This window comes from Nyctereutes procyonoides, unplaced genomic scaffold (genome assembly GCF_905146905.1).
Source record: "Nyctereutes procyonoides isolate TBG_1078 unplaced genomic scaffold, NYPRO_anot_genome, whole genome shotgun sequence".
In the NCBI taxonomy this organism is placed as follows: domain Eukaryota; kingdom Metazoa; phylum Chordata; class Mammalia; order Carnivora; family Canidae; genus Nyctereutes; species Nyctereutes procyonoides.
This window is the reverse complement of record NW_026575047.1, coordinates 27,046,492-27,072,450: the sequence shown is the minus strand read 5'-3', so window position 1 is coordinate 27,072,450 and position 25,959 is coordinate 27,046,492. Positions and strand designations below refer to the sequence as shown.

Here is a 25,959-nt window from a genome sequence, read left to right as displayed (position 1 = left end):
GTCATGAGAGAGAGCTTCATGATCTACTTACACAAAGTATTAGTGGAGCCTAGGTTGGGGGGTTGCCAGGATTGTTTCAACATATCAAAATCAATCAGTGTGATATACCTCAGTAACAGAACAAAGGACAAAAAACGCATGATCATCCCAACTGATACAGAAAAAGCATTTGACAAGATTCAACATTCTTTTATCATTAAAAATTCAACAAAATACAGATAGAAGGCAACTACCTCAACTTAATAGAGGCCACATTGAAAGCCCACAACTAACGTCATGCTCAGTGGTGAACAACTGGAAGTGCCTCTTTTAAGATCAGGAGCAAGGCAAGGATGCCTCCCCTCACCACTTCTATTCAACACAGCACTGGAAATCCTAGCCAGAACAGTTAGGTAAGTGTTATAGACAATGTTTGTGTTCTCCCCAAATTCTTATAACTTAATCCCCAGTGTAATGGTTTTTGGAATAGAGGCCTTTGGGAGGTAGTTAGCTCATGAAGGTTCCACTCTCATGAATGGAATTAGTGCCCCTTTCAAAGAGATCCTAGAGAGCTCCCTTGCACCTTCTACCATGTGAGGACACAGCAAGAGGATAGCCATCTGTGAACCAGGAAGTGGGCCCTCCTTACCAGATATCAAATTTGCCAGTGCCTTGATCTTGAACTTTCCAGCCTTCAGAACTATAAGAAATACATTTCTGTTCTTTATAAGTCACCCAGGCTATGGTATTTGTTATAGCAGCCCAGACATACTAGGACAGCAAGAAAAAAGCTACAAAAGGCATCTTAATTGGAAAGGAAGATGAAAAACTATCTGTTTGCAAATGACATAGTCTTACATATATAAAACCCTGAAGATTTTACACAAAAACACTGTTCAGCTAAGTTGCAAGGTATAAAATTGACATGCAAAAATAAGTTGTGTTTCTATATCCTAACAGCAAAAAACCTAAAAAGGAAACTAAGAAAACAATTCCATTTAGAATAGCATGAAAAAGAATGAAATATTTAGGAATAAGCTTCACCAAGAAGGCAAAACACTTCTACACTGGGAACCAAAAAGCATTGTTGAAAGAAATTGAAGACACAAATAAATGGAAAGAGAGTTCATGTTCATGAATTGGAAAACTTAATATTGTTAAAATGTCAGTACTACCCAGGGTGATCTACAGATTTAATGCAACCCCTATCAAAATTTTACTGGCATTTTTTTCCACAGGAATAGAGAAATTCATCCTTAATTCATATGAAGTATCAAAGGACCCTTAAATAGCCAAAACAATTTTGAAAAAGAATGGAGTAAGAGGTCTCATGCTTCCTGACTTCAAAACATATTATAAAGCTACAGTAATCAAAACAGTGTGGTGCTGGCATAAAGACAGACATATAGACCAATGGAGTGGATAGAGAACCCAGAAATAAACCCTTGCATATATGGTCAAATTATCTTCAGAAAGGGTGCCAAGGACTCAATGGGGAAAGAACCATCTCCTCAATAAATAGTGTTGGGAAACTGGCAATTCATATGCAAAAGAGTGAACTTGGACCCTAACCTTACATCATATAAAATAAAACTCAAAGTGGATTGAAGACCTAAATGTAAGACCTAAAATTATAAAACTCCTAGAAGAAAACATAGAGGAAATAATTCATGACATTGGATCTGGCAATGATTTATGAGCTATGTCACCAAAAGCACAGGCAATAAAAGCAAAGGAAAAAAATGGGACTATATCCAACGTAAAAGCTTTTGTGCATCCAAGGACATAATCAGTGGAGCAGAAATGCCAACTGTGGAATGGGAGACGATATCTGCAAATCATGTATCTGAAAAGAGTTACTATAAAGAATACATAAAGCATGCCTGTAGCTCAATAACAACAACCAAAACAAATAACTTGATCAGAAAATGGAAAAGGACAGGTATTTCTCCCAAGTATGATACACAAAAGGTCAACAAGCACATGAATAGATGCTCAACATCACTAGTTGTTAGAGAAATGCAAATCAAAACCACAATGAGAGATGAGCTCATACCCACTAAGATGACTAGTGTAGAAACAAAACAAACAAAATAACCTAACCTTCCTAACCAAACAAAATAACCTAACCTTCCTAACCAAACAAAATAACCTAACCTTCCTAACCAAACAAAATAACCTAACCTTCCTAACCAAACAAAATAACCTAACCTTCCTAACCAAAATAACCTTCTCCACATCGGTAAGGATGTGGAGAAACTGGAAACTTGGTGCAATGTTGGTGAGAATACAAAATGACACACCCACTATGCAAAAAGTATGCCAGTTTCTCAAGAAATTAAGCGTACAACTACCATATGAACCAGCAGTCTCACTTCTTGCCATATATCCAAAAGAACTGAACACAGGAGCCTTGAAGATATATTTGCACATTCATGTTGATAGTGGTGTTATTCCCAATAGCCAAGAGGTAGTAGCAACTCAAATATCTGCAAAGGATGAATGTATCAGCAGGATATGACATATACATACAATGAAATGCTATTCATCTTGAAAAAGGAATGAATTCCTGTCACATGCTACAATGTGGACGAAACTTGGGGACATGATTCTGAGTGAAATAATCACAAAGACAAATACTGTACGGTTTAACTTACACAAGGTACTGAAAATAGTCAAATTCATAGCAACAGAAAGGAGAATGGAATTGCCAAGGGCTGAAGGAAGGAGAAATGGAGAATTAGTGTTTAATGGGTAGAGAGTTTGTGATTTGCAAGATGAAAGAATTCCAGAGATCTGTTGCACAATATATGTGAATATAGTTAACTCCACTGAAGTGTGCATTTAAAAGTGATTGAGACAGCAAACTTTGTGTGTGTGTGTGTGCTTTACGACCATTAAAAATAAAAATATAGGGGTGTTTGGGTTGCTAAGTCAGTTAAGCGTCTGGCTCTTGATTTCGGCTCAGGTTGTAATCTCAGGGTTGTGAGATTGAGTCCCTGGGCAGGCTCTGTGCTCAGTGCAGAACCTGCCTGAGATTTTCTCTTACATTTGCCCTCTGTCCCTTCTATCTATGTATCTATGTATCTATCTATCCTCTCTCTATAGATAGATACCATATATCTTCTGGCAAAGACAAATAGAGTAAAAGGATAGTTTTTTAAAAAAGATATTTATTTATTTATTAGAGAGAGAAAGCACAAGCAGGGGGATGGGCAGAGGGAGGAAGCAGACTCCCTGTTGAGCAGGAAACCTGATATGGGGCTTGATCTCTGGACCCTGGGATCATGACCTGAGCCAAAGGCAGACACTTAACTGACCAAGCCACCCAGACACCCCAGAAAAACGATACTTAAAACAAACATGGCAAAATCTTGTAATCCTTGAATCTGGTGCTGGGCATATGATGTTTACTGGGTTTTCTTTTTTTAAAGTAAGCTCTACACCCAATGTGGGCCTCAAACTCACAACCCTGAGATCAAGAGTCGCATGCTCTATCAACTGAGCCAGCTAGATGTCCTGAAACTGGATTTTATTTAATTCTGCGCACATTCAAATGTTCATACTGAAAAATGGAAGCCCCGAAGGGTATTACATGTAGGATCTTAAGGACTTGGCACTTGCCTTGGTGACATCTGATTTACTTTGAGAATATCAGAAGCTATTTTGATAACCAGACACATAAAGCCTTAATAGATGGGCTAAAGAATCGTGAACAGAGGAAATAAATTTGTATTTCCTGTTTTGCTCAGAAAACATAATAAAAAGGATCAAGGAGAAAATGTGCCTGAGTGATGAAAACTCTCCCCAAAGAGCAGTCATCCTCCTTGAACTCACCGGAGAGCTGTGTGGCCCCAGTCCATGTTCCTGCAGCCTAGCAGTGCAAGGACTGTGGGACAGAGTGGAAGGTGTTCTCTTATCACTGGGCCCGTGTGGTTTCACTGTCACCTCCTCAATCAGCTGATTCTCCCACAAGCCTACAAAACCTGAGCAGGCAGGGCTGAGGCTCTGGGCTGTTACGCCCTGGCAGAGTTGTCCAACAAATGTCACGGGGCCCCCACCCTGGACCAAGTATTGCTCTAGGCACTGGGGTTAGGGTTGGCCATGACTGGAGAAGGCTGTCCTGCTCCCAAGGACAGTCAGCAAACAGTTACCAGAGCGTGCCAGGGGGCGATGTGTGCTCTAGAGCAAAACAGAACCCGGAGGACTAGGGGAGAAGGTGGGAAGGTGCTCTTTCAACAGATGGTCAGCAAAGCCCCACCCCCGCCTCCAGACTCCTTCATCCATCTCCACTTGAGATCCAGCAGGCATCTCGAACTTTGCAAGTCCTTCCCCGGTTTTACCCCAAACCCATTCTTTCGGCCATCTGCCCCTCTCTGTAAATGGCAACTCGGTTTTCCCAGTTGCTCAAATTACAAAGCTGGCATCATCCTTCCTGCTTTCTTTCTTTTTTTTTTTTTTAAGATTTTATTTATTTATTCATGAGAGACACAGAGAGAGAGGGAGAGGCAGAGACACAGTCAGAGGGAGAAGCAGGCTCCATGCAGGGCGGCCGATGTGGGACTTGATCCTGGGTCTCCAGGATCAGGCCCTGGGCCAAAGGCACTAAACCACTGAGGCACCCGGGCTGCCCAATTATTAAAAGTCTTATTATTGGCCAAACCTCTCTGACATCTTTTCTCTTGATTTAAAAATAACTACTTGGGACACCTGGGTGGCTCAGTGGTAGGGTGTTTGCCTTCAGCTCAGGTCATGATCCTGGGATCTGGGGATCGAGTACCACATCGGGCTCCCTGCATGGAGCTGGCTTCTCCCTCTGTTTCCGCCTTTCTCTCTCATTGTGTCTCTCATGAATAAATAAATAAAATCTTTAAAAAAATAAAAATAAAAATAACTACTTAATGCGGCACTACTGGATGGCTCAGTTGGTTGAGTGTTTTGACTCTTAATTTCAGCTCAGGTCATGATCTCAGGGTTGTGGGATTGAGCCTAGTGTTGGGCTCTGCACTGGGCCTGGGACCTGCTGGAGATTCTCTCCCTCTCCCTCTGCCCCTCTCCGCCTCACACACACTCTTTCTCTCAATAAATAAATAAATAAGTAAATAAATAAATCTTAAAAAAATAAAAATAACTACTTAAATATTCAATAGTTGTGCTATGGATTGAATTGTGTCTTCCGTAGAATTCATATGTTGAAGCCGCAACCCCTAATGTGACTGTATTCGGAGAGAGGACCTCTGAGGAGGTGATGGATGTTTAATGGGGTTATATAGTGGGACCCTAATAAATAGGATTTGTGTCCTTACAAGCAGGGATATCCAAGTGAGCACACAGGGAGAGAGGCCTCACTGGAAACCCACCACCCTGGCACTCTGATCTTGAACTTCTCGTTTCCAAAATTATGAGAACATACACGTCTACTGTTTGAGCCTCCCAGTCTGCGGTATTTTGTTGTGGCAGCCTGGGCTAAGACAAGTTGTAATCTTCAGTAATGAATATTTTTGAGCATTTTGAAAAAGAAGTAACTGTATGGCATGAAGTTTGGTTCTGTTTTCCTAATCTGTAACAGTCCTATGATATCATCTCTCTGAGATGGGAACCACATTTTTCTTAGGGTTGGACTTCAGATGAGTTTGCTTCCAAAGCCCTCTGGTTTCCAATAGTTACTTTATTTCCCAGCCCTGCTACAGGGAAATAGGGTTACAACTGTGTCATGATTACTTAACTGAAAAGTGTCACACACCTTCTCCTCTTGTCTAATTCACTTTTCATGAAAAGCAACAAGGAAAGGATAATCCTTTTCCCAACAGCTGAGCTGCTAATGAATGATGTCCTCTGTCGTGGAGGTTCTTGGAAGGGGGAAGAGTGTGTATGTGTGTGTTGGGGGGTGCTGGGTAATTGCAGGAGTCCTCAAGGGCCAAGACCACTGGGACCCTCACAAGATCCCTCATATCTTGCAATGTCTGAATCAAGCCCCACATGTTGGACATGCGTGGCTTCCTAACCATTCACGCTCCCTTGAATTCCTACGATTTGATCACCTGTACTATTTCTATTTCAGGTAGCACTTCCAAACTTATGTGGTTATATAACCATGTCCCGAAACTATGTGTCCTGTCTCCTAGACAGATGCTAACAGACAGAATCATTCAGAGTTGAGGTGACGTGGGTGGAGGGATGGTGGCCGCGTGTGAGAAATAATACCCCTTAAAAATCCGCATATGGCTCTGTGCTGATCACAGTAGGCAATTAATTCATTAATACTGGTTGAACTCAGTGAGGGCGACACTTACTCCGTGGGCCTCGACGGCTCATCATGCTCAGGGGGCGAGTGTCAGAATCTTCCTGCACGGGCTCCTGCTGGCCGCCCAGGTGGGGATTTTCAGACACCATCTCCTCGGGGCCAGCGGTGGGCAGCTGTGGGCAGAGGGTCAGAGGCTGTTACTCCCTGGTCTTTGGTTGACTCAGATCCTCTCTGGGGATGGGATGCGTCACTCAGCGAGGGGACAGGCCTCAATACTCTTCAGGTCTAGATAACTGTGGTCCCGTCACCAGTGCCAGAAACACTGTGCCCACCCTGAGTTTGCCCAATAGGGTTCTTGCGAAATTACTGAGGCATCCCCACGTAAAATAGTTTCACAAAGTCTTCCCTGGGTACTTCAGGACAAAGAATAGCCTCCGGTTCCTTCCCCTGCTCCTCGAGGAGGGGAGGCTGGTGAGCAGAGGTGGCAGCGGAGGCCAAGGCTGAGCGATGGCCTTTGGGGCCAAAGACTTGCCTTCTGAACTCAGATGAACCGTGGGACTCTGGGCAAGTTACTTAACTTCCTAGCTTCCTTCCTTCTCCATCCATAAAAGAAGGGAGTGTGCAAGGGGGACACTGAGCCGCTTGCTCCTTTGTGTCAGGACTTGTGCAAAGCGCAGACATTGTGATTTAAATGAATGTCCTGGGGGTGGATCTGGGGAAGCGACTTAGAAAAAAAAAAAAAAAACAAACACGTTCCCCCAAATTCCATTCTGAAGTGCTGCTGGGGCTCGGAAACACTACTCTGGAGCCCCCCAAAGTGCTCCTGCTCCGAGGTCTGCAGTCGGGCTCCTGCACGGTTCGAGCCAGGAGACAGTGCCCGCTATATGGTCTCCTCCTCGTTCCTGTCTCCTGTCCCGCCCAGGGTCCCAGCCCCGAGCCTGTCACCTCCTGTCACAGCTGCGCGCCGAGCCTGTGGTCCTTGAGCTAAGGACTTGCACTCTTTCCAGAAGTGCTGGGTGCCCCTGCCCCAGCTGCAAAGCCTCCGGGGGGGCCTGCAGGAAGGGGCTAGGTCCCCCCGAGTGGCCGGCGGTGCCCCCCTCGCCCTGGTCCTCCCTGGGCCGCTCCATCCCGGCTGCTGGACACCCAGGGGCCCGCCTCAGCCCCGCGTGGCCCACCTGGAGTGTGCTGGGAGGGCGGGCAGCAGGCACAGGGGCTTCTCCCGGCGCCTCACGCCCCCACCTCCCTGTGCCCCTCTCAGGCAGCCCATCACGTGGCTGCTGCCTCAAAATGGCGCTCTCTCCCTTCCCTCCCCTGCTGGCATCTCGATTGTTCCAAGCAAACTGCCTGTCCGCAAGATCTTCCCCGCCTCCCCTCCTCAGAGGACAGGGGCGCCTGACCACGGGAATTTATTTACCTGGAGAAGGCCGGTCCTGCAGAGGGTGGATGCTCCCAGCCAGGAAGGCTCACTCCTGTGCAGGAGGCTGGGGTGGGGGGTGGGGGCCTCGGGTCTAGACCGAAACTGAATTCGGGTTTGGGAAAGGGACAAAAGGAGAGTTCCCCATGATTAGTAATCCTGCACTGCCATCTATCGCCGGCCTCAGTTCATGGAGGAGAACTACAAAGACTCCTTCCCTCTCTTCTGGACTTCTCTCAGGAGATGGGAGAAACCTCAGAGGGATGACACCCCCGGGTATCAACCACCGTCTCCTTCTGAGGGTCATCTGTGAGGCCTCACACAGGTCCTACACTCCACACCTTCCACCTGCATCCCTGCCTTTCGGGGTGAGGGAGGCACCCCAGGAGGATGGGTGGTCCCCTGCAGGGTGCGCGAGTCTTGTCAATCAGCCTGGTGCACAGCCAGACACCTGGTCCCCAGCACTGCATACCCGTTTCTTTCTTTTTTGTCTTGCAACCTTTGAAGTCTTCTTCTGTCTGCCCACCTCTGCGACCTCATTGTTTTCGTTGAACTCCTTTGAAAAAAATGCAAAGGGAAGAACCATCATTTGGTCTGTGTTTAAGCTGGTGAAACAAAAACCAGTAAGAGAGGAAGAGGGGTGCATTTTAGATATTAAAATTAAAATGGCCATCTTGCCCACTCCCCTAAAGTTGAGTGTGAGCTAAGGGGACAGTTGGCATGGTCTATGCAGCCACCAGCATCTACTCTTCTCAAAATAGACATGGTCTTGAAAAACTGTATCGAAATGGAAACATCATGGTGAGGTGATGCTGGAGCCTCCATGGTCCCATGTCCTCCTTTGTGCCCGCAACATCCACTGTGCTTCCAGCTCTGGGGATGCAGAGAGGCTCCCTGCCCTCAAAACTCACGATCTAATGGAGGCCATGAGCATGAGCGAGTGAACCTGCCAGCACAGCCAGTGTGCCCAGACTGAGGAACCCTGCAGAGCATGATCTCAGAATCATACCTGGGGTTTCAAGGGCTGGGATCCTCTGCACCCCCAGCCTCAGTCTCAGGTCCAGGATAATGCGTGTTAAATCACCATGAGCTTTCAATTTAAAGAAAATGTCTGCAGGTCTTTTTGAAAACAGAGAAATTCTTTCACAGGGCAAGCTTTGTTTTCTTTTTCCACATTATAAATTCTAAAACTTTAGTTATATAAAGTGTTGGAAGCTGGAGTATTCAAGCTTTAAACTTCTCTGGTCCTAAAGTTTTACAGACTGGGGTACAAGTATCTCTGGGTATAAAAGAAGCCGCAAGGTAAACCTGGAATCTGTCTCCTCGTTATACCAAATTGGAAAGTGCTCAAAATAAAACTGGGATTTTTTAAAATATGGAAATAAACTTGGAACACACAAAAAATGGATTTTAATGATATGAGTTAAGATTTCAAAGAAATATCATGCAGGTTTCTGAGCCAGTCTCTGACTGCACATCCTGCCCTTGGTCGTCAGAGTTAGAGATGGCAAAAGCTTTGGTGAGCTGGGGAACTGAGGTCCCAACTAGCAAATGGGCATAGCTTGGGCTTGTCTTCTGTCCAAGGAACTTGATCTCCCTGACTCATCCTCTGGGTGCAAGCCCCACCTCATCGGGACCTCACAATTCAGGCCACGATTCAGGTCACAATTCAGGGCCACCATGTAGGGAATGTTCTTTTCTTAGGAATTGGTCAAATTAGATTATAGGATGTTGATGAGATTGAGATGTGAAAATGTGGCCCCTAACTCCTGTCTAAGTTCTAATTGACTTAGAATAGAGAATAGATTTGAGACAAATCTGGGTTTTGGGTTTTTTTGGTTTTGTTTTGTTTTTTTCTTTCTAGTAGTGATTTGATTCTCTATCAGCAGAAAACTGTCTAGTAGGACTGCAAATTAGATAGAATGACAACTCCATGAAGGCACAGGCTTTCTTTGATCCTGTATCCCCAGGGACCAAGGCACCATAAACGTTTGTTTTATGAATGAATAAGCAGATGTAGATTTATGTGGGTTGTCAGTACTTGATACCTTGCTTAAACTGAATCTGCATGGTTTTTGCTGGGTAATGTGTTGCTTCTGGCTTTAGAAGTACTCTATGGAAAACAGAGTATCTTCTCCATTTCTGCTTCTGCGGTCTCCAGTTGGTGGACCCCAGGGCTAGGAGAGAAGCTAGGGTTGAGAGCAACAGCTTCTCCTCCGTTCAAAGGTCTACAGTCTCTAAATAAGGATCTGCCTTCTCTATTCTAGACAGTGTTTAATGATGTTTTGTACATGATGGGCTGGAAATTGCAGGACCCCATGAGACAGAGGATTTTATTAGTGGTTATAATCTATGATTATTACCTTCACTCTGAATTTCTCTACATATCAATGGTGCTTCAGTAGAGCTGACTCAGCAGCAGGTGGTAACCTAAAACTGCTGTATGTCAGAATTCATGAAGTTGTGACTAAGCAGCTTGAGAGCATCCACGTGGAGTTGCACCCCCGGACAGCCTGCAGGGATGCATTTCTTATACCATCAGCCAGCCGCATCGCCACTGCATGCCTGACATAGCACCTCCTGTGTACAGTAGGTGTGCAATAAATGCTTGTTGCTGATCTAACATCCTCACTCACAAACACATGCTACATGAATGCAGGGAACACACAAACATACTTTCAGGGGAACATCTAAGCAACTACTTACCTCTGTAATTATTTTTACTTTTTCTTCCTTGGGATTCATTTTGGCTGCAATGGCGGCACCTGGACAGGAACAAACAAAAAAACAAAAAAACACAAAAAACAAAGAGGTTGGGCCTTTGAAAATCAGCAAAACATCTTTCTTACTATCAATAAATATGAAGCTGACCCTGATGGTTAGCGAAGTGTTGGAGCTGAGTAGATAGGTGTTCCATTCCCAAGGAATATGTGCTTGCAGACCCAGATAGGTGGAAATGAGCCCCAGAGGAAAAAGAAGTATGCTAGACCCTTCTGACCCCATGAACCCGGCAATGAGCCCAACCGTGAACCTGGTGCCACTGCGCAGCAGGTGGGAGTGAGAAAGAGTTGTGCCCTGGAGTCAGAGGCCCGTGGTGGGCATCCAGTACATAGCTTCTCCTCTCCCCTCAAACCACCTTCTTACCACCTCCTCACTCTCTCCCCATGGCCTTGGTTCTCATTTCATTGAACAGAGAGATGACACCAAAGGGGGGCACCCCTCTTCCGCCCTGCTCCCACCCCTTCAAGTCAGGTCACCTCATTTGCTTCCACTCACTACTGTGCCTGTCCCTGCTCCCATCTAGGCCAGGATCTCAGCCTGTGCATGGGGCCTCATTACATCTCTCCTTTGGGACGTTGAGCTGACAATTTCCTCTTTTCCACTGGATAATCATTTCTTTCTGCTATATTGGCTCTTTTCCCCCAAGTGAACAAAGTGCTGTAATTGGCCCCTTCTTACAAAGGGCTCTCTCTGGGGTCTCCTGGGTGGCTCAGTCAGTTAAGCACCTGTCTTCAGCTCAGGTCATGACCCCAGGGTCAAGGAATGGAGTCCTGCATCCCGCTCCCTGATCAGCAGGGAGTCTGTTTCTCTCTTTCCCTCTGCCTCAATGTGCTCACTCTGTCTCTCCCAAATAAATAAATAAATAAATATTTAAAAAAGAAATAAAAAGACTCTCTCTGGACTTCTCTTTCTAGCTAATGCTCAAATTGTCAACAGTCTACAGGAAAGCTTCTCAAACCGTCTCTTTCCAAATCAGTTTGCTGGGCCCAGTGCACCTCGAAACTGCTCTTGTCTGGGTCTCCAACAGATCCTGCTTTGCCACATCTCATGATCAATTCTCAACACTCATCTTATTTGACCCTTACAGGTATTAGTAATGCAAGTGACCCATCACTTGCTTTTTTCTTGAAATAGTTTCTTCACTTGGCTTCTGGGATGTGTTCTTTCTTGGTCTTCCTCCTTCCCTCTCTCAGGCTCCTAGGCTGGTCTGTATCTGCCTTCATTTTCCTGATCACCACACATGGGGCTCTGCTTTGCCCATATTCATCCCATGGTGGTCTTACTTGTCTCTTGGCTTTATTTATTTATTTTAAAGATTTTATTTATTTATTCATGAGAAACACACAGAGAGAGGCAGAGACATAGGCAGAGGGAGAAGCAGGCTCCCTGAGGGGAGCCCAATGAGGGACTTGATCTTAGGACCCCGGGACCACGACCTGAGCTGAAGGCAGATGCTCAACCATTGAGTCACCCAGGCGTCCCTGTCTCTTGGCTTTAAATGCCACTTGTCTACTAATACTCCCCACTTACACCCTGGGCCCACACACCTCCCCAGAGGTCCAGACTCTGGATGCTTGATGGATACCTTCACTTGGCATAAGATGCCCCAGATGAGCCTCTAGTCATCACCCCCAAATCTGCTTGTCCTACAGTCTTCCTTGTTGCAATAAACATAACTCATTTGTCTTAAGCCAGAAATGTTGGAGTCATTCTTGATTTCTCTCTGACTCTCACATGACACATTACATGCAATTCATGGAAATCCTGCCAGCTTTGCCTTCAAATTATATTGAGGATCCAATCTCTAAGCACCTCTAAATACCTCAAGCCACCTCTAAGCACCTCCACTGTCATCACCTTGGTCAGGCACCATTGTATTTCACCTGGCCTCTTATAAGACCCTCCTAACATCTCTGCTTCCCACCTTGCTCACCTACAGTTTGTTCTTTACATTGAAGAGATTGAATTGTTTAAAATTCCAGTGTGAACATGTCCTTCCTCCACTCAAAAGTCAATGACTTCCTTTTTTCAACCAAGTAAAATCCCAAGCCCTTTCAGGGGGCTACAAGGCTCTACATGATCTGCACTTGAAGCCTCTGGCCTCAGGGCCTTTGCACTTGGCTGTTTGCTTTGCCTATCTTTCCTAAGACAACAGCACAGCTTTCTGTCTCTCTTAATTTCTTCAGGACCCTAGACACCCTTCAGAGAAGTCTTCCCAGAACACTCATAAAACAATGGTAAGTTGCCTCCCTCATCTTCCTGGGACTCCCTAACTACTTTATAATGATTTCTTTTTCCATAGTATTTATCACCACACTCTCTCTGTATATTTATTTGTTATTGTTTGTTTGCCCATTTCCATTAGAATAAAAGCTACAAGAGGGCAGGGGCATTTGCTCATGGTTTATCACCAGAACATAGGAGTATGGCACACAACAAACACTCAATAAATGTGTTTCAAATGAATGACTAAATCACAATTTATTGGCTGTGTTTCCCATGGCTACATTCTGGAGCCCCTTTAAATTTTCGTCATCTTCTCTGGGCTGTCTCAGAAATCAAATGGGAGAATAGGAGGAGAAAGTCCAGGGCTGATGAATCCTAAGCTCCTCCTAATACCCTGGGATCTGAAGCCCAGCTGGGCCCTGTCATTTAAGTAGATCATCTGAGGCGTTCAAGGTTACCCTGACCCCGGTGGGGAATTAGCATATTCAGGGGAAACAAAGCATCTAAAATCTGTTGTCTCCAGGCCTCCTTAGAGGCTCCCAGAAATCCTGGAAGGAAACTGATGACCGCAGCTCAGAAAATAAAAGGACAGAGGAGGCCATCCAGTTGGAGAGAGGAGCAGAGAATAGGAACAAAATACCGAAGGATGAGAAAGTTCTCTTGTGATCAACTCCGGTAATTATGAGCTGGAAAAAAAGAACTGTGATGTATTTTAGGACAGAAAGATTCCTTCTCAATAAATTAAAAAAAAAAGTTATATAGGAAAGATACAGAAGTAGAAATGAAAAATGGAACAGAGTTGATTTTTTTCTCCTCATTCTTTCCTGATCATTACCTTTGAATGAGTTTCTCAGGAAATCAAATGACATCAAAATTTATTTTTTCATGAGCACAGTTCCTAAAAAAAGATAAATCAATACTGCCTGACTTTTATATGCAGCTTGTCATCGCCAAATGCATTGAGCACTTGTTAATATATTCCTATTGGCAACATCAAAATAAGAGGCACAATTTACTGCAGACTTACTTTGTGCTATCTCTGGATGTACGATCCCCCTGACCTTACAACAGTACTTCCAGCGCGGTTGTACATGCCTCAGTTTACATGTGAGGTACCAAGGCTTCCTCTGAGGTTGGCTTCTGGCAGGTCACAGGATTTGTCCAAAGTCATGGTCATTAAATGTCACATTCAGAATGTGACCCCATGTCTTGGTGATTTCAGTCTTCCCCAGGCTGCTCTATCTCTCTTTCTCACTGTTTATTCCTGCTTTTGTGATGATATCAATGACTCACCTATGCTAGTTCACTGTCCTAGAAATTCGTAAAATTGAAAACTTACAGAGTCTTGCCCCATTGAGAAAAGGCTTTGGCTACTTCAGGTCAATGATTTATTTAACTTAATGCAGAAATCCAAAGACATTTTTCTAGGAAATACTGATACCTCTATCCAAACAAATGGACTCTGAGGGTCATGAGTAGCTCAGTCATATCCAGAGGACTCTGTGACAACTTCTACAGGATGTAGGGAAAAGAATGAAGGTATATGATACGAGATGCATGGCATCTCAACTTGGGCTGCTTAAAAAATAATACACTATGAGAGTCCTATTCTAAAACAGTGAGAACTTGGGTGTATAGAAATAGTGAGACCTGGGTTCCAATTCTAGTTCTGTTTATCAGCTATGTAGTCTCGAGGCCATGCCTTTACCTCTCTGAGATACATTTCTTCTCCTGTAAACTTATGATGATAATTTTTACCTCTAAGAGTGATTACTCTAGAAGAGCTAGGTGATAGAGTGTGTGGGTAAAATGCCTAGCACAGACCAGGCTCTCGATATTGGTTAAGTGCTATTATTAAGACAAGGTGCTATTAGAGAGGGGAAGTAGAAGAAAGGAGTGAGGATAGAAAAAGAGCTTAGAGGACAGAAGGGAAATCATTAGAAAGACTCTAGGTGATATTCAAGTCCCCCATTACCATCTTCGGCTCCCACCCTCCCCACCTTCAACTTCTGAGCTCCCAAATTCGAATTCCTCTCTTTCCTTTCTCCTAGCTAGGCCTGGGGCAGTTTTCTTTCTCTCTGGTGCTTCTGAAGCAGCCCTCACCTGGCCCCACACACCCATGGGCATTTCCTCTCTGTGTACTGTGCTAAGCCTTTTCTGGCCTAGACTGTTAGGCTAGGAGCCTGGAAACCTGGCAGATGCCACACACACCCCTTCTAAATTCCGTATCTATTTCTACAAGGTAATCCAGCCACAGCTTCCCTTTGTATAAAGTTAGTGACACATCGCTTTATAGAATTATTTAATCAGCTTGATATAACACACATTGCCCTAGAAGAGTACATATAAATGCCATACTTGCGCTGCACTCTGTGGTATGTGCCCCGTGCATTTACATGATGAACTAAGGGCTCCCAGGCCCTCCCTGGGAGTAGTCAGCTGTGCTCCAAGCACGTTCGACTCTTTTATAAATATCTGATGGCGCTTAGCTCGTTGTACTGTTAGCGTCTGTTCATAGGTCTGTCTTCCGAGTAAACTCTGAGCTTCTGATCTGGTCTAATGCTTTTCTGTACACTTTGAACTCCAGCACATTGCTGGTGGATCGTTCATGCTGGATAAGTGTTGGCGTGAACGACTCTTTAAATGAGCTCTAGGACATAGGCATAGAGAGATATTTTATTCTGGAGCTGAATTTATTTGCAGAAGAGGTTATATGAAAATCCAATAACAGACATGTATTTCCCATTAGACTTTATTAGCTTTCCATAGTGCCTCTCTGCAACGAAGGCCAACTAGTAGTATAAGTAAAACAGCCAGCAGATTTTCTTGTGGTCTTTTGGAATGGTGATCTTCTTCCCTTTGTCCGTAATGGCTATTTCTCTGCCTAATGCCAAGCAGAATGAGGTGCCAATAGCTAGCTAGCACTTTGCCCTTGAACCAATTTGAACTGAAAGGCTCAGAAATGCAACAGGCAGCAAATGTTTCTGGGACGGAGACTGAAATGCAACAAGATGGCACGAAAAGTCCCAGGAAGGAAGCAGAATGACCATCTGGGAGGAATTCCACCCAGGGGCAGTGATGAGCCAGACTTCCATTTCCTGCAAACCAGACACCAAACAGCCGCTTAAATCAGAGCAGCCCGAGTAATGCTCTAGGGAGTCAGTTCCAGAAAGGAAAACCTGAATCATAATGATGGGAACCCTTACACTTACAATTCATTAAATCCGCTCGGGGTGCCGAGGGGAGTTGAGCTCCAAGGCCGGGTCACTGAAGGCAGGACACCATTGCTGCAGCCCTGCTCCCGGTAAGACAGGATTACCTTAAGGAACTTTACAAAGCACTTTGCAGATTCCGCTTTCTGGGACGAAAGGAAAGTGGAGAGAGAAGAGTCTTACTGTTGAATCTTCTAAAAGAATCCAAAAAGGCTGGATGTTGGGGCGGCTCCGGGGCTGCTCCCTCGGAGGCTGCAGAGCCGTCTGGGAGCAAAAACACCCTCTTAGCAACACGTTCCTAAGGGAGGTCACTCAGTGACTTATTTTTTTTCTTTTAAAGTGACAGGTCACTTCCAGAGTGGAGCCGGCAGGAAAAAGACAAGAAGGAATGGGCCTGGGGCAGCTGATCAGAAATTAGGGGAAGCTTTAGGAGCCACACCCTCCTTCTTGTCATCAGGGTCACTGGGCATTTCTGGCAAAAGGCAGGCCACACTCAGAGGGAGGTGGTTTAAAATCGTGAAAGGTCCCCATTACAGGTCTGGCTTATGTGCAGAAAGGTCCTGTGGTAGTGCTGCTGGGCCACCAGTGAGTGTGGTGCAGGAGTGTTTTCCAGTTAAATGTGGAGGCTGAATGCTCAGGATTAATCCTTGCTTATTCTTTGAATCCCACTGAAATCGCTGAAAGAGGATATAAATTGTAGGGCTCAAAAAAGCAAAGGTAATGGGAGAAGAAGCAAAGCAGATGGAAGAGTAATGGAATGAAGAGACCAAGGAAACCCACACTCCAGGCTGTGTGTGCGTGTGTGTGTGTGTGTGTGTGTGTGTGTGTGTGTGTGTGTATCTGTGTGGCACAGAGGAAGCAGAGAGGCATAAGAATGTGAAAATGAGCCCATTCATTCTGCAGGATTCCAGAGAAGGCCAGGATTTGGCTCAGTAGTAGTGTGATGGGCTGCATTGTGCCCCTCCAAAAAAAGATATGCTGGAACCCTAACCCCCAGGACCTCAGAATGTGACCTTATTTGAAGAGAGAAGGGTCTTTACAGAGGCAGTCAATTTATAAAGAGGTCATTAGGATGGCTTAATCCAATCTGACTGTGTCCTTATAAAAAGGGAAGATTTGGAGACAGAGACAGACATGCACATGGGGAAGATGATGTGAAGGCCCAGAGAAAACAGCATCTACAAGCCAAGGAAGGTCTGAAGCCACCAGCAGCTGGGAGAGAGGCCTGGAACAGATTCTCCCTCACAGCCCTCAGAGAGAACTAATCCTGCCAATACTTGATTTCTTTTTTATATTATATTATTATATTATATTATATATAATATACTTTATTTCTTAATACCTGATTTCTTACCTCTTGTTTCCACAATCGTGAGACAAATACATTTCTCACCATGTATGTGGTCCTTTGTTATGGCCTCCCCAGGAAGTGAATACAGTCACATATCAAGGCAGGTGGGGGCTGAAAATGCAAGAAGATATGAAAGGTTGTATGTGGAGGGGCAAGATCCTCAGGAACTTCCCTTACCCCTCACAGCCTGAGAAATATGTCCATCCTCCTCACTCTCCCTTTTTCTCCCTCACCCCCTCAGGAGACTACAGGCTACATCTCCAAGGAAGTTGAGCCAGAGACACCTTGGTCTCAAGTTCCCAGGTATAGAAGAGGGTGGGTGTGCCTCAGGGCTGAAAACCAGGTAGGAAATGGAGAGGTGCGAAGGGCTCTATCCTCACAGAACTGAAGTGAAGTAGCCAGATATATACCTTTGCCTCTCCCTGTCCCACCTCTGCCAGCACTGAACTGGAAACATGGAAACTTGTTTTCTGGAGAAAGTGAATGGTTACAAAAAACTGAACACAGATGTTGACATTTTTGGATCTTCCAATGAAAAATTAGCATATTGCCCTTACAGAAAAACATTATTGAGAAAATGAAAGGAACTTGGGTTAAGAAATTCCACATTCTTTAAAGATTTATTTATTTATTTTAGAGAGAGAGAGAGAGTGTGTGTGTGTGTGTGAAAAGGAGGAGGGGCAGACTGAGAGGGGAAACAGACTCCCTTGAACACAGAACCCCAGTTGGGCTTGATGTCGGGCTATATCTCATGACTCTAAGCTCATGACCTGAGCTGAAACCAAGAGTTGGACACCCAAATGGCTGAGCCACACAGGTGCTCCAAGAAATTCCACATGTGTAGTTACAGAAAGAAAGAACCAAGAAAATTAAAAGGTAGAATTTATCAAAAAATAATATAAGAAAAACTCTCAGAGGTGAAAGAATAAGTCTTTAGATTAAAATAGACTATTGATGTACCTGGATGGCTCAGTTGGTGGAGTATAGGACTCTTGATCTCAGGTGTTGATCTCAGGGTCATGAGTTTAAGCCACATATTGGGCATGGAGCCTACCTGAAAGAAATAAAAAATAAAATAAAATAGACTATTTATTGACTAGTGCTGATACAACACCAAAACTAGTCTCAGTTTGTATTTTGCTTGTGGTGGAAAAAATATTCTTCAGAGAATTCATAACCATTATACCATGTTGTCTGTCCTATTTATGCTACCTGTACTGTTTAGGAATTCCCTAAGTGACACATTTTCAAAGGTGGTCTCAGGTTACTGAATCCCTGTGAGGGTGCTGGGCTAGAGCACATATAAAACTTTTCTGGAAAGGGAGACAGAACATGAGAGACTCCTAACTCGGGAAACGAACTAGGGGTGGTGGAAGGGGAGGTGGGTGGGGGACGGGGTGACTGGGTGATGGGCACTGAGGGGGGCACTTGATGCGATGAGCACTGGGTGTTATTCTATATGTTGGCAAATTGAACACCAATAAAAAATAAATTTATAAAACAAACAAACTTTTCTGGAGGATTATACTTTTGAGTAATTAGTTCAGGACAACCATGGATAAACCTTGCTGAAGATGAGCTCACAATCCAAAATTAGGCAACACAGCAGGAAATAATCAGGAGTCCATAGACAACCAGAGGGCATGATTAGATATGAAAGAACTTCTGATAATACAATAATCAGATGGAGAATATTAAAAAACAAGGATCATTAAAGAACTTAAAGGAAGGCTTTGAAAAAATGAAAGAAGAGTAAGATACTACCAGATGAGGCAAATGTGAAAAAGAATCAGCTAGAGCTTTTAGAAGTGATTAATAAAGTCATGACTTTTATTTTTTTTTAATTTTTTTTATAAATTAATTTTTATTGGTGTTCAATTTACCAACATACAGAATAACACCCAGTGCTCATCCCGTCAAGTGTCCCCTCAGTGCCCATCACCCATTCACGCCCACCCCCCGCCCTCCTCCCCCTCCACCACCCCTAGTTCGTTTCCCAGAGTTAGGAGTCTTTATGTTCTGTCTCCCTTTCTGATATTTCCCACACATTTCTTCTCCCTTCCCTTATATTCCCTTTCACTATTATTCATATTCCCCAAATGAATGAGAACATACACTGTTTGTCCTTCTCCGGTTACTGTGGCCAAGTTCAAAAAGGGTGTTGCCTGAGTTCTCCTCTGGGATTTTGATGGAATCTTGTCTCACATTTAGATCTTTCATCTATTTTGAGTTTATCTTTGTGTATGGTGCAAGAGAGTGGTCCAGTTTCATTCTTCTGCATGTGGATGTCCAATTTTCCCAGCACCATTTATTGAAGAGACTGTCTTTCTTCCAGTGGATCGTCTTTCCTCCTTTATCGTATATTAGTTGACCATAAAGTTCAGGGTCCACTTCTGGGTTCTCTATTCTGTTCCATTGATCTATGTGTCTGTTTTTGTGCCAGTACCACACTGTCTTGATGACCACAGCTTTGTAGTACAACCTGAAATCTGGCATTGTGATGCCCCCAGATATGGTTTTCTTTTTTAAAATTCCCCTGGCTGTTCGGGGTCTTTTCTGATTCCACACAAATCTTAAAATAATTTGTTCTAACTCTCTGAAGAAAGTCCATGGTATTTTGATAGGGATTGCATTATACGTGTAAATTGCCCTGGGTAACATTGACATTTTCACAATATTAATTCTGCCAATCCATGAGCATGGAATATTTTTCCATCTCTTTGTGTCTTCCTCAATTTCTTTCAGAAGTGTTCTATAGTTTTTAGGGTATATTTTGAGAACCATTTGAATGGTAAATGGTTCTCCAACCTTTTATTTTCAGGTTGTAGGTGTCCTTCTGTCTAAAATGAGTCTCTTGTAGACAGCAAATAGATGGGTCCTGTTTTTTTATCCAGTCTGAAACCCTGCGCCTTTTGATGGGGTCATTAAGCCCATTCACGTTCAGAGTTACTATTGACAGATATGAGTTTAGTGTCATCATGATATCTATTTAGTCCTTGTTTTTGTGGATTGTTCCACTGAACTTCTTCTTAAAGGGGAATTTTAAAAGTCCCCCTTAAAATTTCTTGCAGAGCTGGTTTGGAGGTCACATATTCTTTCAGTTCCTGCCTGTCTCGGAAGCTCTTTATCTCTCCTTCCATTTTGAATGAGAGCCTTGCTGGATAAAGTATTCTTGGTTGCATGTTCTTCTCATTTAGGACCCTGAATATATCCTGCCAGCCCTTTCTGGCCTGCCAGGTCTCTGTGGAGAGGTCTGCTGTTACCCTAATATTCCTCCCCATGAAAGTCAGGGACTTCTTGTCTCTTGCTGCTTTAAGGATCTTCTCTTTATCTTTGGAATTTGCAAGCTTCACTGTTAGATGTCGAGGTGTTGAACGGTTTTTATTGATTTTAGGGGGGATCTCTCTATTTCCTGGATCTGAATGCCTGTTTCCCTTCCCAGATTGGGAAAGTTTTCAGCTAGGATTTGTTCAAATACATATTCTGGCCCTCTGTCCCTTTCGGCGCCCTCGGGAACCCCAATTAAACGTAGGTTTTTCTTCCTTAGAGTGTCATTTCATTTCCCTTAATCTGTCTTCATGGTTCCTTAATTGTTTATCTCTTTTTTCCTCAGTTTCCCTCTTTGCCATTAACTTGTCTTCTATGTCACTCACTCGTTCTTCCACCTCGTTAACCCTCGTCGTTAGGACTTCTAGTTTGGATTGCATCTCATTCAATTGATTTTTAATTTCTGCCTGATTGGATCTAAATTCTGCAGTCATGAAGTCTCGTGAGGCCTTAATGCTTTTTTCTAGAGCCACCAGTAGCTGTAGAATAGTGCTTCTGAATTGGCTTTGTGACATTGAAGTGTAATCCAGATTTTGTAACTCTGTGGGAGAGAGGGCTGTTTCTGATTCTTTCTTTTGAGGTGAGGTTTTCCTTCTAGTCATTTTGCTCAGTGCAGAGTGGCCAAAAACGAGTTGTATTGGAACACGGGGGAGTATCACTGGTCCGTCCAGCTGGTCTTCTGGGGGAGGGGCCTGCTGCGCTGATTTTCAGGTGTTAGCACTTGGGGGAGCTGCTCTGCCCCTGCCTGCTGCAGGGCTCAGCGGGGGTTGTTTACCCCGTGGGGCCCCAGGAGGAACAGCCGCAGTTGCTATGGCAGCTCTGGAAGCCTGGATTCAGCCTCGGCAGGAACTACGGGGCTCGGGGCTCTCGGCTCTCCATCCGCTGGGCCTGGAGGCTCCGGGGCGGGGCCGTTGATCTGCTCAGCTCGGGGCAGGAGCGTCCTCGCTGTCCTGGGCCCTCCCGGCCTCTGCCTGTCCCGGGGGAGGCCGGATCCTGGGCTGTGTCCCGGCGCCCTGTGCTCCGGGGCCTGCGCTGTTGGATTCGCGCTCCCGCCGCGCAGCCCCCTCCGCGGAGCCGCCCCTGAGCCCCTCCGAGCTGCTCCGGTCGGTCCCGCCGTGCGCGCTGCAGCCCTTAGGGAGCTCGGGGCACTCTCCCCGGGGGGCGCAGGTGTCTGTTAGTGTCCCCGGGAGCCCGAGGGCATCCCCGCCCTCCTGGGTCCTGCTCCAACTCCCTGCGAGCCCCTTTCCGCCCGCCCGGGAAGGTTGGTGCAGCTCCTGCTCCTCCGGGACGGGGCTCTCCTGTCCTGGGGACACTCGCCCCGGCCTCAGCCCGGCTCCTCGCGGGGCCCCTCCCCCTCGGAGGCCTTTTGTTCCTTTATCTCTTTTTCCCCGTCTTCCTACCTTGATAGAAGCGCGAACTCTTCTCCCTGTAGCATTCCAGCTGGTCTCTCTTTACATCTCAGGCCGAATTCGTAGATTTTCAGGATGGTTTGAAGGTTATCTAGGTAATTTGGTGGGGACAGGCGATTTGGGGACCCTGCTCTTCCGCCATCTTGCCCCTCCCCCTTCAAAGTCATGACTTTTAAAAAAGATTTTTATTTATTTATTTGAGAGAGAGAGAGAAAGAGCGAGCAGGAAGAGGAGCAGAGGGGGAGGCAGAAGGAAGGGGAAAGAATCTCCAGCAGATTCTACACTGAATATGGAGCCTAACTTGGGGCTTGATCTCAATACCCTGAAATCATGACCTGAGCCGAAACCAAGAGTCAGATCCTTAACCAAATGAGCCACCCAGGCACCCCAGTCATGATTTTTCTTTTTTACAGCAAAAGATGAGTCAAATTTCCTGTGACACAGCTGGAAAGAGAATTACTGATGTGAAAGAGAGATTTAGAAAGTTAAAGTGTGGTATGAAAGAGGGAAAATAGAGTGGTTGGGGGACATGGAGGAGCACTGAGGAGGCCCATGTCATGTCTGATGACCCCCAAGAAGAGAGTAGGGAGGATGGAGGTGAGTGGTGGATCTGAAAAGAGGGACCTTGGTCAACTTCCTTAACTTTCCTAGGTTTCAGTTTCCTCATTTATAAAATGAAGTTAATAGTAGTAACTGCTCCAGAGGGTTGATATGAGAATTATTAAGTTAAGATTTGTCAAGTCCTGGCATACAGTAAATGCTGTAAATCTTATTAAGTGTAAAAAAAGAAATGTGGATTTTGTTGTCTTAGTTAGCTCAGACTGTTTTGACATAATACCATAGGCTGGGTAGCTAAAACAATAGAGATTTATTTTCTCACAATCTGTAGGCTGGGAAGCCCAAGATCATAGTGCCAATGCATTAATTTCCAGTGAGAACTCTCTTCTTGGCTTATAGATGGGTGCCTTCTTGTTGTGTCTTCACATGGTCTTTCCATGGTGCATTCAGTTGGAGACAGAGAGAACTCTCTTCCTCTTCCTCTTCTTTTTTTTTTTTTTTTGAAGATTTTATTTATTTATTTGAGAGAGAGAGACAGAGATGCTGACAGAGAGTACAAGTGGGGAGGGGCAGAAGGAGAGGGAGAAGCAGACTCCCTACTGAGCAGGGAGCCTAATATGGGGCTCAATCCCAGGACCCCAGGATCATGACCTGAGCTGAAGGTAGATGCTTAACTGACTGAGCTACCCAGGCACCACATCTTCCTCTTCCTACAAGGCCACTGATCCTATTGGATTAGTACTCCACTCATCTGACCCCGTTTAACCATAATGAGCTCGTGAAATCCCTATCTCCAAATACAGTCATATTGAGGCTTAGGGCATCTACATGTGAGTTTTGGTGGGACACAGTTCAATCTATAGCAGATGTTTATTGTACAAGATCATCTATTTGATGCAATCAACTGTCACAAGAGATAGGCTCTGTTCACCACACTTGTGCTAATTAACCTTCTGATTATGACTTCTCCAATATTTTAATATTTAACTGAACTAAATCATAAGAATTATAATGTCAGAATTTTCTGAAATTATTAAAAAGCATAATTCAAAAACATCATTTTTTTTTACAAAATTTCTTATGCAAGCAAAATAAATGAATCTAGCAGATTTATCTTGAATCAAAATGCAAAAATCTCATTCTTTTAGGTTAAGTGTTCTGAGCTGGCTAGAGCTTTTAATCAAGAACAAATGTTGAATCACATCATAAGCTTTTATTCTTGCATTTTTGAGGTAATCAAATATGATTTCTTCTTTCATCTTTTAATGTGGTGAATTACATTAACAGGCTTTTTTAATGTCAAACTTCTTGCATTTCTGGGATACACTAAACTTGGTCAAGATAATATAAAAAATAATTCTTTTTTATAAAGAATTTATTTATTTGTTCATGAGAGAGACAGAGAGAGAAGCAGAGACATAGGCAGAGGGAGAAGCAGGCTCCATGTAAGGAGCCCGACGTGGGACTCGATCCCTGGTCCTGGATCACGCCCTGGGCTGAAGGTGGTGCTCGCTGAGCCACCCAGGCTGCCCAAAAAAATAATTCTTGAATTTAGTTACCAATACTTGGTATTGATTATTTTTTGCCTTTGTGTTCATCAGTGAAATTGGACTATTATTTTTTTTCTTTCTTGTATCGTCCTTGTTTTGTTTTAGTGTAAGGGATATATATATATATATATATATATATATATATATATATAGTTGTTTAAGATTTTATTTATTTATTCATAAAAGAGACAGAGAGAGGCAGGGACATAGGCAAAGAGAGAAGCAGGCTCCTTGCAGGGAGCCTGATGTGGGATTCGATCCTGAAACTCCGGGATCACACCCTGAGCTGAAGGCAGACATGCTCAGTCGCTGAGCCACCCAGGCATCCCAGTGTAAGGGATATTTGAATCTCAAACAAAGCAGACTAATCTCTCTCTGTATCCCTCTCCCTTTCTCTCCTCCTGCCTTTCTTTGTCTTTGTATCTGTTTCTGTCTCTTTCACACACACACACACACACACACACACACACACGCACACACGATCTGTTCTATAAACTTGTCTGTAAAACTGGATCTGGAGACTTTTTTATTGTATTAAAATACATATAACATAAAATTTGTCATTTTAATAATTTTATCCTATTATATTCAGTTATACTTCACATATAAAATTACATTAGTTTTAGGTGTACAACATAATGGTTTGATATTTTTATATATTGCAAAATGATCACCACAATAAATCCAGTTAACAATCATCACCTCACAGTGTTACAATTTTTTCTTGCAATGAAAACTTAACTTTTAAGATCTACTCTCTTAATAACTTTCAAATATATATATATATAGCCATTCAAATATATATATAAATATATATATAGCTTTCAAATATATATATATTTAGCCATTTTTAAGTGTACAATTCGGAGGCATTAGTTATATTCACAGCATTGTGCAATCATCACCACTATCTCTTTCCAACACTTTTTCATAACCCCAGAATAGAAACTCTGTACCCATTAAACAATAACTCTATTTTTCTCCCTCTGGTGACCTAATCCTGCCCTTGGCAACCTCCAATTTCCACTCTCTGTCTTTATAAATTTGCTTATTCTAGTTATTTCATATAAATGGAATCACACAACCATTTTCCTTTTGTGTTTGGCTTAATTCACTTAGCGTAATGTTTTCAAGGTTTATTCATGTTGTAGCAGGTGTCAGTATGTCATTTCTTTTTTAAAGCTAAATAATAGTCCATTATATAGATACACCATATTTAACTTAGGCATTCATCTGCTGATGGACACTTGGGTTGTTTCCACTACTGGTCAGTGTGCATAATGTTGCCATGAAGAGTCACATACAAATGTCTGTCTGAGTCCCTATGTTTGTTTATCTATCTATCTATCTATCTATCTATCTATTTATTTATTTATTTTAGTGGGGGCGGGGAAAGAGTGAACAAGAAAGCACAAGCTGGTGGGGAGAGGTAGAGAGAGAAGCAGGATCCCCACTGAGCAGGGAGCCCAATGTGGGGCTCAATCCCAGGGTCCTGGGATCATGACCTGAGCTGAAGGTAGGCACTTAACCGACTGAACCACCCAGGTGCCCCTGAGTCCCTGTTTTGAATTCCTTTAGGTACATACCTAGGAGTGGATCATTGGGTTATATGGTAATTCTTTGTTTACCTTTTTAAGGAGCTACTCTTTTCCATAATAGCTGAGCCATTTTATTTTCCACCAGTCACATGCAAGGGCTCTAATTTTTGCAAATTCTTGCCAATATTTGTTATTTTCCACTTTTTTTGATAGTCATTCCAGTAGATATGAAGTGGTATCACACTGTGGTTTTAATTTGCATTTCCCTATGAGTAGTGCCATTGAGCTCTGTAATTCACTGAATTTATTGGCTCATTGTATATCTTCTTCAGAAAATAATGTATTTGTGGAGGGTAGAGGGGTGGTTGTA

General features: G+C 43.9%; 1 protein-coding gene across 4 annotated transcripts in view; it reads right to left on the bottom strand.

Annotated features, from left to right (window-relative positions):
- CC2D2A (coiled-coil and C2 domain containing 2A) overlaps positions 1-16,101 on the bottom strand; it is a 143,294-nt gene extending 127,193 nt beyond the window's left edge. For 2 of the 4 annotated variants that reach the window (XM_055326646.1, XM_055326649.1), the window contains exons 1-4: positions 15,857-16,101; positions 10,344-10,402; positions 8,110-8,193; positions 6,273-6,396 (exon numbers count right to left, since the gene is read on the bottom strand). In XM_055326646.1, coding sequence (XP_055182621.1) covers positions 6,273-6,396; positions 8,110-8,193; positions 10,344-10,402; positions 15,857-15,863 — 274 coding nt within the window. In that variant the 5' untranslated portion in view covers positions 15,864-16,101. Of the gene's footprint in view, positions 1-6,272; positions 6,397-7,398; positions 7,441-7,637; positions 7,715-8,109; positions 8,194-10,343; positions 10,403-15,856 lie in introns of those variants that run through there. The other 2 variants (XM_055326647.1, XM_055326648.1) reach the window with 2 other exon arrangements.
- Positions 16,102-25,959: the final 9,858 nt, after the last annotated feature.